Source organism: Coturnix japonica, chromosome 1, assembly GCF_054131305.1.
Source record: "Coturnix japonica strain WE chromosome 1, WE-NBRP24, whole genome shotgun sequence".
NCBI classification, from domain to species: Eukaryota; Metazoa; Chordata; class Aves; order Galliformes; family Phasianidae; genus Coturnix; species Coturnix japonica.
Genome location: NC_140663.1, coordinates 159,063,589 through 159,080,572, shown reverse-complemented (window position 1 = coordinate 159,080,572; position 16,984 = coordinate 159,063,589). Strand labels below are relative to the sequence as shown.

At 42.1% G+C, this 16,984-nt stretch overlaps 1 protein-coding gene across 7 annotated transcripts in view; it reads left to right on the top strand.

Annotated features, from left to right (window-relative positions):
• Window positions 1–16,984, top strand: part of FRY (FRY microtubule binding protein) — a 223,574-nt gene that overhangs the window by 77,422 nt on the left and 129,168 nt on the right. For 2 of the 7 annotated variants that reach the window (XM_015852021.3, XM_085536266.1), the window contains exon 1: window positions 654–909. The exons of 4 other annotated variants lie outside the window; for them this stretch is intronic. In XM_015852021.3, the coding sequence (XP_015707507.2) occupies window positions 840–909 (70 nt within the window). In that variant the 5' untranslated portion in view covers window positions 654–839. Of the gene's footprint in view, window positions 1–339; window positions 621–653; window positions 910–16,984 lie in introns of those variants that run through there. One more of the 7 variants, XM_085536270.1, reaches the window with a different exon arrangement.

Here is a 16,984-nt window from a genome sequence, read left to right as displayed (position 1 = left end):
CTTGTTTGTCTCCGGGAATTCAGCTCGCTGTCTCCCGTCTTTTGTTTAAGGGGGGGAAAAAAAAAAAAAAAAAGTCATGAAAAAATGACAGCGCGTTTCTGTGTCGCTGGGAGAGAAAAACAGAACCAGCCTAAGCTGTCCCTGTGCTCTGTAAGTGTTTCTCTTGTGCAACTGGGCTGGCGGCGAGCCCCGTTTTTGAGACGTCACTGCCATGAGATGGATGGGCGCAGCGCCGCTTTACCGCAGCGTGATGCGGTGCTGTACGGCTCGGGCGGGCGGGCGGAAGGGGAGCAGCTGAGCAGATCGCGCAGAGGAGGTTCGGTACGGCTTCTTGTTTGCCTACCGAGCAGCAGCCCGGCAGGCGTGTGCCCAGGGGCTCCGAGCCCACCCCGCGCCGATGGGAGAGAGCTTCAGCCCGGCAGAGCGCACCTTCCCAGGAGGCTCCCGCTGCGCTTATGGAACGAGCGCTGCGCTGCTGCCGTGAGCGGCCGGAGCGGAGCTGCCCGCTGGATCAGCGCGATACCTGAAAAATCCACATTCAGGGCGTGGGGGGGATTAAAACCCTCCGCTGATCAATTAAGTACGAGCCCCGAAGGAAGAGCAAAGGACGGAACCTCGTGGTGTGTTTTTGTTGTTGTTGTTGAGCTGCTTTTTTTTTTTTTTTTTTTTTTTTTTAATGAGCTTACCTACCATGAACGGAAGAAGTGGATCTGCGGAGACTTCATTTCCTCCTGTGACCCCTCGTTTACATCACTGACTGGTGACAGTCACAGCTACATACACAGTACCTGCCACTTCAGCTGCTCAGAATTAGAGAAGCCTCTTTGTATGCAGCAGACATGGCTAGCCAGCAGGATTCAGGCTTCTTTGAAATCAGTATCAAATATTTACTGAAATCCTGGAGCAATAGTGAGTAGCGGAAGAGTAATCTTTTCATATTACGCATTGCTTGCTAAATAGCTGGGATAACCTGAAAGCTGAAATCTTTGCATTACTGTATGTTTGTCTCGTGTAAATCATATAATCTTGCTTTTGCCAGCTCTGAAAATCAGAGTGTCAGATTTCAGTAGGTTTCATTAACTGCAAAGACCGTAATGAGATTATGCTTGATTTTGCTTGATTGAATTCTGAAGTTAGGCTGCTTTCTGGCTGTCTCTGACAGTACATTGCAGGAGTGCATTCCACACAGCATTTCCTGCCTATGTGTTTATTTGATTTGTTTGGCCTTTATCTAAATATTTTGGGAAATGCTGCTTAATCATGAGGGTGTGGCGTTGCTCAGAAGTTGGGATTTATTAATTGTGCACCCAGGACAAAAATATGATGGTTGTGCTTCAGGTCTGAAAGTCATTAGATTAATGTGATGCAAAGTAAAACATCAGCTACTTACAGCTGCGCTTCTCACCCTCTGTGCTTAATTTCAGAATCTTATGCAATATTTCCATGCAGAAAGGATCCATCTGTTTACCTCATCCAAACTGGGTTCTGCAGGATGTAAACAAATGCCATTTTGGTCTTCCTTGGTCTTTTCAGTAGCGCTGTTCCTGATGTCTGTTGCTGTCTAAATCAGTCACTCTTCTAATTTGAGAAACATAGGAAGATTTCTGAATAGCATTTAGTGCATGCAAATACATTCCGGTTATGTAAGGCCACGGGGTGACTATCAGAAATCCACTGTTCAAAATACATGAGCAGCATATTCCTTTTCCATCTGAGCTTGCATTAACAGTACTAGATCTCTATAATTAACTGTTTTGCAAAGGTAGAAGAAGATGTCTCTGGAAAAATCCAACCTGGTTACGTATGCAGTAAGGTTCTGATCATTATTTATAATATAATAACTTCTGCGTTATAGGCTGTTACATTAAAATGCTGTGGTATGAACAGAATGGCAAGACATGCTTCATGCAAGGCATGTATCCAGATACTGGCAATGAAATAGAAATAACCAGTGGATAAGTGACATGCTGGGCTTGTCTTCATTAAGTGATATCCATAGGAACTCTGTTTTTCCAGGTCATTTGTAACCTCAGTAACACTGTAGTGCTTGTTTGAATCTGTTTTTCTGCCTCAAGTAGGAAGCCACTAGGGAATAATGCTATTACCTAAGCAGCATTGCTTATCTGCCCTATTTTGTTCATATTCATTCAAGTCAGCATCACAAGGGCTGGAAGGGAATTTTGTGACTTAGTCTCCTCTTTGGTCTAATGTTATTCAACAAACAAAAACATCAGCGCGTGTTGTGACAGCACGTTGTAACAAGCTGGTCCCAGCTTATGACCGAAGAAAAACAAATCACTTTCATGATGCAGAAATCAAATCAGTTCTGATCAGTTCTGCCACTGTTTTTGTAATCTATTGCTGTAACTTTGAGTAAAACCAGCACATAATATAAAATTGCTCCATTATGAAGGGCAGGATAACATTTTAATCTTTCATTTTTCTCCACTGTGTTGATGTTGAAAGTATTCCAAAATATCAGAGATGTTTCTAGTCTGAAATGAGAACTCCTGAAGTGAAATAGGTTTAGAGAAATGGAGGTGCTGTATGAATAACTGGTGTTTCTGACACACTTGTAGCTGAGAAACATGCTTTCTGCTGTATTTGAATAAACAGTAAGAGAAAATAGAATAAATTAATCCAGATTGACTTGTTGCCAATTCTTTTTTTTTCTTTCCTTTCAGACTGGAAGGCTGTGTTCATAAATCTGTACATATCCTTTCTAGCTGAAAAACAAACAGTTTGATAAGGAGCCATCAGGGAGTTCAAAAGACCTAAGGCTTTCTTCAGCTCTGTTATGTGCTGGGTGGAGCAGAGGAAAACACTTCCCTTGCTTGGAGAACGGCTGCAAAGCCTGCACATGCCTGCACAGGGACATGTTATTCAGAGAATAGGTGCTGTGTCTGCATACCCAGGAGCAGGAGCAAGCTATAAATTATGCTGGGACATTTACCTAATCAGAAGAGGTCTAATGTACTGTTCAAAAGGAAAAAAAAGGCACAGGTGGTTAAGTATATGTCTTTCTCAAATGGTAACAGTAGTAAAAGATCCTATCCGTACATGGTTTTGTGAATTGGCACCTTAAAACAGTAGCTGCAAATAGTATTTATCCTTCCTGTGCTTTATAATCTAGCTGTAACCGGTCATTTCCATTTCTTTGTGTTTTAACTTAACATGGAGCAGGGACATAGATTGCCAGCTGCACCTGTTGCTCATTCCATACCGTAAAGCACGTATACATGGTTGGCAGTTGCTGTGATTTTCCTGTCTAAGGTCTTATGAAAAGCAGCATTCTTGTAATTCTGGGCAGGATTTCCAGTTAGTGCCGTACAACTTATGTAGAGATGTTCATCTGGGATGATTCTTTGTTTATCATGCTGTTCAGCAAGCAGCTAAGGCACCAGTTAACTGATGTGCATTGGAGTCAGGTCATTTGAGGTAACTGTTAGCTCTTCTCATCAGGATGGTACAGTCCATAGTATGCTCTCATTGAGCATGCCCTGCTTTCCCTAGGCAGCAAAAAAGCAGAGTCATAGTCGGGCCTTTGAATCATCCCACCAAACGGAGACCTCACAGTCTCCTTGTGCAGCTCTCAGAACGGACTTTTGCTCTATACATGTCAATAAGATACAGTGCACTCCATGCAGGTCTGAAAGCTATTCCTGTAATGCAGAGGAGATGCAATCAGAGTAAGGATTCTCTGGATGGAAAATGTTCAGCATTTTGTTTTAGGTGGTACCTTTTGTGGTTTGAGATTTTCTTAGAAATGGAAGTGCTTTAAAATAAAGCTACAATAAGCTGCAGTGACATCAGAATAAAGTGGAGGGAAATCAGTAGTAAATTCTGTTTTGTTCAGTTTGTAGATATATCTGCAGTTATGTTTATATTTCCTCTTGGAAGAAAGCAAGACTCAAGATCTGGATGGCTTGCTTGTGCTCCCACAGGTCAGCTGCAATGGGGGCTGGTAGAAGCTGCACTGCGTTGTCTTCTAGTTATTAGAGATAGGTTTAAAGGTGACTCATATAATGAGATGAGGGGGCACGTTTTGCATAGTGAGCATTTGAATATTATTTGCAGCTTCTTGTAGGATGGAAGGATGACAACACTTATTTCTCAGTGGTTTGGAATTACTCACTTTTGAATGTTATTTATTTATTTATTTATTTATTTTTACAGGGCCCTTATATGTAATTGAGATTCTGGTTAAGGCTTTTTTCAGTACTAGGACTTAAGGTCTATGCTTCCGTATCTTCTTCCTCAGTAGCCACACTAATGAACTGAAATCCCCCTACAATGACACTCTGTATTTTGGTGATGTACTCAGCCCATTGCTCCATCCTTCTCCTGTACCTCCATCTCTCTCTACCCCCATGTGACTGGTCCCTGTAACAGTGGCTGTCAAAAGCCACTTGGTAACATCAGAGACAGCTTCATCCTGGGACCACATAGGCATCTGCTTAAGCTGTTGCTTGCAGAGCTTAAACACATTAGCATTCCAGAGTATTCCTGGAGGACCTGTGCCCGCTGGACTTACTGCTGGTGCACCAAGGTGAACATGGGGCTACCATCCACACAAGTTGTTTTGACAGAAGGGCTAAGGTGTGAGAGAAAGTTTCTGAGAACCAGTGGGCCTCCCCAGGGCTTGTTGGCTGCCAAAAGGTCAGCCATATGCTGTTGACCTTCTGAAGCAATTTTTCTACTGTGTCAGAGCAGGAATTAAAGAAGGACACTTAACCTTTCATTAAAATAATGTCATACACTCAGCAGTAAAATTCATCCTTTATACAGACAAAGCTCATCCGACAGGGATGGGATTACCTCTTGCCTTTTGCTGGTGGGTGACTTGCTGCTTGGGACATAGCCCAAGCCAAGTAGGATGTGTGGCCGCAGTGAGTTGGGCAACAGGCTGGTTCTGGTGGGGATACTGAGCCTGGGATAGGACCATGCTTGGACCTGCTGAGGTGTCAATGCCAGTACACCTGGAGAAGACTGGCCACATCTATGGCCTTCAGTATTAGGTAGCCCTAGGATGAAGGCTTGGTCTGCTCAGGCCTTGACTCAGGCTTGGAAAGTGGACATTTGATCGCTGTCTGCATCAAGCCTAGAATTAGGGTGACTAATATGTTCTTCAGTGCAAGTAGTCTGCACTTATCAGCATGAACTGCCTAAAGGTGGCCACTGTTGTATCCCAGTGCAAGTTTGTAGTTATCTTCAGATCAGATCCTCTGTTCCATTGGGCTGTAGGAAGAGGTTTTAAAACAGTGGACTGTTTGTGTTCTGGGTGTTTCCCATTTTAGAACTTGTGTTCTGACTTTGTTCCTCCCAGAAATAAGGAAACGTGGAAGTTTTATGACTCTGGGGACATGAGAAATCTTTAAAAAAGTACTTTGGTTTATTTTGATGATGGTTGTTCTCTTCAGGACCTTCCAGAATTGTTTCTACCATATTAGGAGGAGAAAAAGATGCAAGAATCAGAAATGCCCTATTGCAAAATGCAGTTTATTTACAGAATGAGATTGCTTGTCTTTGAGAAGTTTGAATTATTGTCATAAGCATCTATAAATAGTTTGAGTACTGCCTTAGAACATGAATTTTTGTGGCTAATCTTCAGTCCTTTTCTCTAAACGTAGTCTGGAGACTGAGCATAAACTACATCAACTAAGTACTGGTAGATGTGCCATTACGTTCAAATCATTTCATCTGTTGTAAAAAAAGACAACTGTTATAATATTGGTATCCACTTTGAGTGGTCAGGCTGTGATATCTGATGTTGCAGTAGTCTTGGTTTATCAAATTAACAAGAGTTTGGTTTTTTTTCTCCAGTACAGCTACTACTCAAAGCACCATGGAAAGAACTAACATTTCTTTGGTTTTTCCAAAGAAAAAGCAGTGGTATATGAAAGGAAATGATAATGTACAGGTTACCTTAGGTGTATAAACCACACAAAAAATATCTGTTGTTAAGTAGTCAAGGATATTTTCACCAGCAAAAGCTGAAATAATGTTTCCTATATGCACTTTGATCACTTCTGATGCACTCATTAGTATGGCAGACATTCTTCCATGTATTTCCAGTGTGACTAGTATGAAAAAGTCTGTGCATCTCCAGAGATGCGACTGGTTGTGCTTGTGCAGTATTATTTATTGTATTCATTCTTGAGCTTTGTAAGCCATCAGTAAGTACACTCATGCAAAGGACTTGGTAGCCCTAAAGACTGATTTCCTGTGGGGATTGAGTCCACCGCAGCAATGTGGATTTGCAGAAGCTTTGACTGGAAGGATCAGTCCCACCCCAGCTTCTTGTCCCTGTACCCTTTGCTCCCACCCCTATTCTGCATCTGTATCTCCCCACAGAATTAATATCTTGACAGATGAACTGCCTAAAATGTTGTAGTTGCCAGACATGGATACACGGGTAGGAGCAGTTGGTGATTTTGGCAGATTCTTGATCTTAGATCTGTTGAGCTGGTGAAACATATTTACTTCCTTAAGTTTCCCCTCTTCCCTGCCTGTCTGTCTAGTTCATGCTCCAGGCCAATCTAACTTTTGCATCCTCTCCTCTGCTTTAACACATCAGCAGTGACGTTCTTGTTGCTATTGTTTCAGTGATAGATTTGGTCTGCAGAATAATTTCACAGAGGTAGATAGCTGAATTATTTGTTTTAACTAATTCAAATTAACTAATTTGAAAAATTAGTGATTTTTCATTCACTGCCGTTGTCTAAACTAGATTTGAATCAATTGTCTGTAGAAGGAAAATCCCATCTCTTTCATCTGAATCCTTTGGTTTATGCTTCAGCAGAAAGGAACACTAAGTATTGTGTTCAAACTTCACAGCAACTCTTTCAGACAGATATTTTAAGTTCTTATACTATTTATATTTTAATTGGAAGGACACTTAATAGTATGACAAAGCTGGGCAAGGCATCTGTCAACAGTCTTATCAACCTGCTGACAGTCTGAAACTAGGAATGACAGTGAAAGGAGCTACAGTTTAGTAGTAGGGAGAAAAGGTTGCAGAGTAGTGGGAACAAGAGAGACCTCAGGAACTATAAAACAGGATGAAGGGACAGCCACCTCAAATGTATGTATACAAATATGTGCAGTCTGGAAAACAAGCACGAGGAACTAGAGCTTATGGGACTGAATATCTGCAGAAACAGGCATGGGATTAATAGCTGGAGCTCTGAGATAGTAGGTACAGGCTCTTCGGGGAGGACTTACAGGGAAGATGAAGAATAGAAGTTGCTATCCAGGTGAAGAAGCTTCTCATAAGTATTGAGTTCTTCCGTGGGATGGGTAGATGGCAGTATCTGAGAGTCTGTGGGTCAGAATCAGAAGAGAGGCCTTTACCCCAGGCTGGGCTGGATGGGGCCCTGGGCAATATTGTATAGGGGGATGTGTCCCTGCCTGTGGCAGGGAGTTGGAACTGTAAGGTCTTCGGGGCCCCTTCCAACTCAAACTGTTCTGTGATCCTACAATCCTGTGACTTTCAGGGTGATGTGATGACAGGAATCTGCTACAGGCCACCTGATGACAAAACAAAATCTTTCTGAGACAACTTGAGAAAGTCAGTGAATTGCAGGTACTGGTTCACACAGGGAATTTTAACCTCTTGCTCTCTCCTAGAAGTGAAACTCTGTGGGACACGAGCAGTCAAAAATATTCTTCAAGGGTGTTGGGAATCATAGGATCGCCAGCATAAAATCATTTGCAACCTCAAGGTCATGCAGTCCAACCATCCACCAATATAACCCCACTAATCCATGTCCCTTACTGCCACATCTACACATTTATTGAACACTTCCAAGGATGGTGACTCAACCATCTCCCTGGGCAGTCGATTCCAGTGCCTGATCAGTCTTTTAGAGAAGAAATTTTTCCTAATATCCAGTCTGAGGAATAATGGCTTGGTGATGCACAGCTGGATATTTTGTTCACTAACAAGGAAGAACTGGTTGGAGTTCAGGATCCTGAGGAAAGTGAAGAAGGAAGGTGGCAGAATACAAACTGTGGACTTGAAGGAGACCAGCTTGGCTTATCAGGTTCCTCATGACTGAGCTCAATGCTAAGAAGGCAGTATATTGGAGGTGGCAGCAAGGATTTGTTTACAAAGAAAGAATTTATACTCATTGCCCAGGCATGCGATGAGGGTGCAGAGATAGTCCAAATTATAATAACATTCACAGCTGAGGGATGACAAAGGTTTTCTCTTCAAAGCTGACAGCAAAGCCAGCTGAAGCAGGTGGCTGAATGAAAACCCATCTGAGAAACACAGGCCTCGTGCTTTGCTCTGAGCCAAGTAGCAGTGGCATCACCGAGCTGTCAAGTGCTGCCTGCTTCCTCCTTCACGAGGGATACGAAGGTCACAAATATGGAGAGACCACCACTGACATCGATGCTTGTGCACATATGTCAAGGTCATTGGTGCGATTGCAGGGCCACCTGTGAGTTTCAGCTTTTCCACAGCTCAGCAGGGAGACTTTGGGGTGCTTTTCAGGCCTGAAGAGAAACCTGAATGTTGCCTTGTAAATCTTGTGGGATTTCTGCAGTGACACATGTCAGTTGACTCCAGGGAAATGAATCCCTAGTGAGAAGCTTAGGTATGTAGTTTCAACTTTAGCAGAAATTTCAGACATAAAGAAACCAGTCCCATGTGAGGGACAGATATCCAGTCTTTATCCTGAATACATTCTATATGTCCAGATTTTTGCTGTCAAATGATGCACTAATGCATGCAAGTAAAGAGGCAACTGCAAGGGGTTGGAAGACATGAATTCTGCACAGTCTAAATGTGATGATGTTAGATGGTTTAGTATCATACAAGAATTGATGAAAAGATGGTTACTGCTCTCCGTTTTATTTCTGATTGTGGAGTTAAGAGTTGGTTTTAGTTTTATTCTGAAAGGCTTGACTTCGAAAGACTCATAAGTATTCCTTTGAGTTCTTAAGTAACAGTAGTGCCTGACTCAGCACAGGAATCTGCCAAAGGTATTGTTTTGCAGGAATTCTCTCATAAACCGTGATTGTTATACTAACATTTGCTCCTAATCTCCTGCTATTTAACTCTCCTGTGTCTCTCTCTAGCTTTGAAGAGTCTCTGTTTGTATGTGGAGCAAATTAAACTTCAAAGAAAGTCTGTTTATCTATTTGTTTTGATATTGATTCCCTTGAGCAAGTTTTTTTGAGTAGAACCATGCGTAATTATCTTTCTTACTGCATTTCTGATTGTTATTTATGAATGTCTTTAAATATCTGGATCAATTTGCCTTTTTAATCAGAAGGATAACTGTATAGATTTCTACTAAACGTTCTTCCATGAGAAGTCTGCAGATAGGTTTGTTTCTGCATATATCCACAGTAGTGGGTTGTATATTTTCAGAATCAGATTTCCTCTGTGAGGATTGCGGAAGTGTCATGTGTTGAAATCAGTTTGAGGCACCTGACATTACATGTACATGCAAGATAGATGTATCCTTGATGTGAGTCCTTGATTCGTATTACTGGGCACCAAGATGCACAAGATTACACTTGCGGCCTGGACTGGAACTGGAAATATAACCCCATCTTCTTTTACTTTGCTGCAAGAACCATTCTTTTTCCAGATTGTTGGTAGCCAAACAACACAGTGTGACTCATGACTCAACTACTTATTATTTGTAATGAGATTTTTAATTGGCCTAAGTAGTAATTTTAAAATGGTAATGTCCTCGGCTTATTTTAATTCCCACAGGGTACGTATTGCTACTGATGCCTTAAGTGAGGAGAAAATTACTTAACTATAATTCTTTTTCTTTGAAGGGTTATGTTTGAAACAAATAACTTCAGCTCACACTTTATCTGTGTGCCATTGGGATCAGCAGAATTAGAATCACAGAATGGCCTGGGTTGGAAGGTATCTCAAAGATCATGAATCTACAACACCCCCCCCCCCGCCACAGGCAGGGCCACCAGCACCCCCATTTAATACCAGACCAGGCTGCCCAGGACCCCATCCAACCTGGCCTCCATGGACGGGGCATCCACAGGCCCTCTGGGCAGCCTGTGCCAGCACCTCACCACTCTCATAGTAAAGAACTTCTCCCTGACATCTAACCTGATTCTTCCCTCCTTCAACTTAAAATCATTTCCCCTTGTCCTGCTGTTACCCATCCTTTCACAGAGTTGACTCACCTCCTGTGTATAGGCTCCCTTCAGGTACTGAAGAGCTGCAATGAGGTCACCCTGCAGCCTTCTATTCTCCAGGTTGAACAAGCCCAGCTCCCTCAGCCTGTCTTTGTATGGGAGGTGTTCCAGCTGTCTGATCATCAGGCACATAGTGGTTATCTTGATTTTTGTTCATATGAAGAAAAACATGGCAAAGCAATGTATCTGTTCTTTACTGTGATGAGAGCTTGTTCACAAACAGTAATTCTCCAAGGAGCACTAGTTTTAAAGTACTGCTTTTGAAATACAAAAGTTGGAGGTTTTCAGTAAAAAAAAACACAAACCAAATAACATCAGCTTGTCCATTACAAATCTTTAGTAAGTATTTCTAGAATAGAAGATGGATTTTTTTTCAAGGGGAAAATGAATTGTAAAATTGTAATTATTTTTACTCATTGTATGTGGTGTTCAAGAAGGAAGGGGCAGGGTAGGTTGTATCGACCTTCCAGTATTTGAAGGGAGTGTACAAACAGGAGGGGGAGATGGCAATTTACGAGGGTGGATAGCGATAGGACAAGGGGGAATGGTTTTAAACTGAGACAGGGGAGGTTTATGTTGGATATTAGGAGGAAGTGACACACTGGAACAGGTTGCCCAAGGAGGCTGTGGATGTCCCATCCCTGGAGGCATTCAAGGCCAGGCTGGATGTGGCTCTGGGCAGCCTGGTCTGGTGATTGGTGACCCTGCACATAGCAGGGGATTGAAACTGGATGACCTTTTTGAGATCCTTTTCAACCCAAGCCATTCTATGTTATTGGCTCTATGGGAAACTGGAGCCTTCCGTGTCAGGTAAAGTAATACTGGAATATTCTGGAGTAATGAGAATTGTTGCTTTGATGAATTTTTAAGTCAAAATTGTTAATAGAGACTGGAGTCCCAGCATGGCCAGTGTTAAGAATTCTCTCAGTGTTGGTCAAGGGAATGAGTGAGGAACAGCTCTGCTGCCAGCTGCTTTGTGGAAGCCAAGGTTGGAGGGGAGTGAATTCCTTTAAAAGCCCAATAAGGAGCACTCCCAGGGATGAAGGGAAAAGAAGCAGATTTGTCATGGAGGAGGAATTGGAAATGGGAAATGGATGTATCTTTGATAGTGGGAGTGGAAATGAAGTACAAGGGCATGAAAGAGAGACAGCAAAGGGCAGACTGGAGAGGAGCAAAGGGCTATGGAGAGTAGCAGGGATGGGACTGGAATGGGGGAGCTGGGTGGACAAGATCAGTGTGTTAGGATGGGCAAGGAAAATGGCAAAGTGGAGCCTGGAACTGGGATAGGGATCCTGAGGTGGAGGAAACACAGCAGTGGGCTGAAACCAGGCTCTGAGAGTCAAGAGAGAGTACCCTGCAGATGAGGGATGTGAGACAGAGTCCTCTCTTAGGCACAGATCTCAGATGTGAGCCCTGCTCCTGTCTGCACAGTGTGCCCCATGCCCCACACCCAGAGCCAGCAGCAGCGTGAGTGAGGGGCTGCCAGGGGAGGGGAGCAGTTGTGTTCTGAAGGGATGGACTCTGACTTTGTAGCTGCTTTAGGGATTTGGAATGAGGTAAACAGTATATTGGTGACATTGTGATAATTAGTGTATGTAAGTAACTGCAAATAAAAAGAAAATGAGTGAGAACATTCAAATGAAATGAGAGGTTATTTATTGTATCTGAGAAGGCACCTAATGTGGGAACTGGCGGATGTCTCTGGAGATAGGCTTTATTTTTGAAATGTGACAAACAAGAATGGCTGTGTTTTTAAACTGTACTGCAAGTGACAGCTCTTCATTGGAAAGCAAAGGGTTGACTGCCTTCTGTGACTGCAGTGAGAGGTACTTGCACCTCTCTGGCTGCATCTGTGCAAATTCCCAGCTGTGCTGTGCCCATAGTGAGAAATCCTGAGCTCTGTGGGCTTCAGCGGAGCTGCTGGGAATGGCAATTATAAGCAAGGGTTTTTTTCATTTCTTTGACTAATCCTTCATGGAAAGAATGGGAATGTCACACTGCTGGCAACTTTGAGGTTTGTTTAGTTTTAGCAACTTCTTGGCAAATCAATCCGTATTTACCACAACTTTTTGTCTAATATTAATACCATTATTTCTAGTTCACCATACAGACTGTTATTACATTATGCACAGAAGGAGCACTTGAAACATTTGGCTGGGAGATATGAATCTATATATGATGTGTGTCTGTGTATAAACATAGTGTATTTTGCTCATTAGTACAGAAAAAAAAGCCTTTAGAAATTTCTCATAACATAAATGATCAGTGATCGATGAAAATAACACTCCCTCAGTTTCTTTTTTTCTTCTATTTTAAACCATGTGTGACTTACATTGCCCTTACTGTCATTAGTTGGCAAAGGATGGCTCATTTGGTGCTTCTGTCTTTATTCTTCTGTCTTCTTCTGTCACTACAGGCAAAGTAGATGAAAGGTTTGCTTCTGTCTGTTGAGTGACTAAGGTGGCCATTTGAGTGTGAATTCCTCTCTGTGCTGGAAAATGGACGTACACATTTTTGTATATAAATCAAAATTAATGAGCAAATGAACATACTTGATATATGTGCCTGAAATCTGTATAAATACATGAAGGAGGTAATTGTATTTCTTTAAACAGTGACTTGCTGAGTCCCAGGGTTTTCTCTGTGCTTTCACTTAAACGGAGAGTAGGGCCAATTAGTTTGGGTCTGACTGCAGGAGAGAGGATCCATCCCTGTGGTTTTCTTGATGTGCCTGGTATAGGGAGGGTTAATTTCAACGTAGCCAGGCTCTTTAAAATAGTGTGCTTCAGTGCAATCCTTTCACATTTTTATTTATTCTCTTTTTGAAAGCGAAGAAAATCATGTGTGACAAATGTTATTGTTACCAATGCAGCATTTACTCCTGGTTAGAGTGAAGGAGGATGTAATAAATTAATTCAAGTGAAAATTCACCATCCCGGAATCTTTTTATCCCATGCAAAAGACTGATTTAGTCTGGATTAGTAGCTTGATCCTGACTGATCTGGACTGAGTACATAAAAATCGTAGTGTTCACATAATAACATTTTAAAATTCCCTTATATTTTTTATTTTGTTGTTCCCCTGTTGCATGGTGACATTTAATTTGTGAAGACACAGTGCACCAAAACAGAAATCTCTTTGTCCAGAGCAGTTCCTCACCTTGGAGGCTGGTTCTTGTCCTACCCGCTGTTCTGCTTTGCAGGACAACAAATGGGTATTTAAAAAAAAACAGAGAGAGAAGAAGATAGATAAGACTAAGAGGTAGACTCCAAAGTGCATGTAAGAGTGTAAGGCACTCTCACATACTCCAGAAGCACCATACAATTTATGAAGATCTTTGGAGACGTGTGAATTCCACTATCACCTCCTGTATTTTGTGTTCAGAAGGCAGCCAAAGCCACAACTCCTGTGTGTGCCCTGAAATGTCTTGGTTTTAATAGTCCAAAAACATTTAGCATGGCCCAGACCCCAGAAAATAGGAAAAATTATGTGAAGGATCTGGTCTGGGGCCAATCACGCAATACAGGTAACACAGACAAGGGCAAGAATGGAAGTAATTTACAAATGTAGGCCTTCCCTTGCGCAAATACTTATTTTATTTCATGTGAATTTTAATGTGATTAAATATATCATGTAATTTTTAGCTTCTACTCATCTGTTTTTTAGATTTGACAAAGCTTGACCAGGTCTGGAGCACCTCCCCTATGAGGACAGGCTGAGGGAGTTGGGTTTGTTCAGCCTGGAGAAGAGAAGGTTGCGAGGTGACCTCATTGCAGCCTTTCAATACCTGAAGGGAACTTACTCCCAGGAGGGGAGTAAAATCTTCGAAAGGGCTGATAATAGCAGGACTAGGGGAAATGGTTTTAAGTTGAAGGAGGGAAGATTTAGGTTGGATGTTAGGGGAAAGTTCTTTACTAGAAGGGTGGTTAGGTCCTGGAACAGGCTGCCCAGTGAGGTTGTGGATGCCCCGTCCTTGGAGGTGTTCAAGACCAGGTTGGACGGGGCCCTGGGCAACCTGATCTAGTAAATGTGTATGTTTGGTGGCCCTGCCAGGCAGGGGGGTTGGAACTACATGATCCTTGAGGTCCCTTCCAACCCGGGTCATTCTGTGATTCTGTGATTCTGTGTGGCATAGCTAATCCTTAACATTCCAGTTGATGGCCAGAAAATAAATGCTTACCTAGAAGGTAAGAGTTCAAAAAACCCCGGAGTTTCACTGGGTATTTAACCCAAAGCTACCGTGTTCTGGGTGAGTTCTGTCACCGTTAAACTCTTGTGTAAATACTGGTTACAGACAGTTTACAAAAGCAGGAGTTCTCTGCTCTGCTTTGCACACTGGGTACACTGTCCAAGTGTGTGAGGTCCTTGAGGGGATGTGGTGGCAGGAGCGCTGGGCCCAGCAGCCTGGCAGTGCTGGATCCCATTGGGAGCTCATTGCTTGGATCAGTTTTGTGGTTTCTGCCCTATGTGTAAAGGTTTTAACACCCAAGTGCTTGGTTGACTGGAGCAATGACTGGCAGTGTCACAGTGATGCTCAATCCCCACCAGGGTGGTGGTTGGCTGAGAAGATAGGGGATGTACTGACAATGTCAGAGCCCCTTTTTCCTGTGTATATGGAAAAAATATCAATGGCAGTCTTTAAAATCCTAATTTATTAACAGCTTTGTGCACCATTTCAGGTACTTGAAGTTTATGCTTCATATAGTTTTCATATAGTTTTTACACACTTTCTTACTGACACCCAAACAAAGCCATTCATTATCAGTAGGTTGCCATGGATCACGTGGATCTGGGAATAACAGCCCATTATGCTATTATAGCTTGTCATTGTGTCTGATGAGAAGTGATGTCCTGTCTGATGTTTGGAACTAATAGAATTTATGGTAAGAACAGTTTATGAAATGACATTGCCACTGTCTATGATCTTTCCTTTGAAATAACTTTTTGATTCGATACCTACTTAGAAAATCACTTGTGTATTTTTAAAGCTGGATCTGTCCTGTTTCTAATTTCTTCCTACAAGGAGAATTAGTTTTTACAGAAGCATTCTGGCCTATTTACTTCATAGTACAAATATAATTATCTTCTCCGTTCACCTTGGAGTCATCACTTTGTATTAGAGAGTACACCCAGGAACAGAAGCAGGACAGTTTACTAGATGTAGTGAACTTCTTAATGCTGTACAGAAGAAGAATGAAGAAATGGATGGAATGTCTTGTAGTGTGTAATTGTGTAGCGCACACAACATTCCCACAACCTTCCTTGTATGCCAAATACAAAACCGAACTTAATTTGGAGCGTGCTATTGTATAGGGAACAGTCTTTGAATCTTTATGTTGATTCAGCTTCATTCAGTAGCAGATGAGCAAGCATTTGCAGGAGATTAGTCCTAGGCATCATAGACAAAGACGTGACTCTAGCCTCTTCCAGATTCTGAGGACAATCCATCTTCAAGTGCATGTGAACATGCTGTCAGTAATACCATTTCAGCCATAATTTGTCTGTGTTCCTCAGGCATCCATGCAGACAGTGGAATATGATCACAGGGCTTCAGAGGGCTTCACTTCTCAATATAAGCATTTTCTTAAGGCAAACCACTTCTAGTTATAAGGGATATTTTAAAATTATTCTGTCAATATACCTTCTCATTTGACTTTTTCTCTTTGAAATATTCCCTGAAAATTGAATCATCCAGAAAGTTGCCTCCATTTTAATGTTCTCTTCAGGTCTAGTCTAGATTCTCTGATCACAGAAGTTACATTTATACTTGGAAGTACAAAGGAAAATCAAGTACTGATAAGCATTCAGACTTTTGTTTCATGATATTTTGTGGATTAGAGATAAAGGAATCCTTCTTAGAACATCTGTATCGTCCTTTTACCAATGAAAGATTGTTCTCAGTGATATGTTTTCTACCAATGTATTCAACGAGTCATAAATTATACAACCAGAAAAACCATTGTGTCATCCAATCTGCTCTCCCCATAGAGCAGGCTTTATGGCTTCTCTGAATTAATTTCTGTTTGAGCTAAAGTGCATTTTCAAAGAAAAAAAACAAAAGCTTAAATTTCCACTGATGGTGGAATCAGCACCAGCCTTAATGGTATTTCTGTAGTTAATTTTCTTCCTTTTCTGTTTAACTTCTTTAATGCATTTGTCTAGTTCAGAATTCCAGCCATGGAATGTCAATGAATGTAGAGCTGTCTATCAGCAATTCTGTTACTATTCTGCATTTAGCAGGCATGGAAATCCTCTCACATCGTCTCCAGGCATCTCTGGGAGTCGTGTGGCACCTGCCCCAGTCAAATGAAGGTTTCCTGATAGCCAGCAGACAGGGTGCAGTTCAGATGAGCTGTGTGATGAATTACGCCTGATTGTATTGTCTAAAAAGGCATTTTTGATGGAGTAGCTCACTGTGTCTGCAAATAGGTGAATCCCGGCATTAGAGAAGTTGATTAAATGACCCAGTAACTTTCTCATGGTCAGACTAATCTAACCTTTAAGACAAGTTTTCCGGTAATTAATTACAGCTGCTTTTCCTGAATGTCCTCAAGTTCATCAGTATCTTACTCAAGTTGCAGACACCAGAATGGGCCTGAGCATCCAGCTGCTGCTGCAGAGCCTCTGGCAGTGCAGCAGTAGAGGTTTCCTGTTTTTGCTTTGTTTGTCCTGCTTGAAAAGGCTCTCCATAGCTCTTCAGGTCACAAGAATAGCAGCCTGTTTTCAACACATTAGTCATCCTGGTCTCAGGCCTTTTTCATAATCAGTGCTTCCCAGGAATGGAAAGCGTTATTCTGTC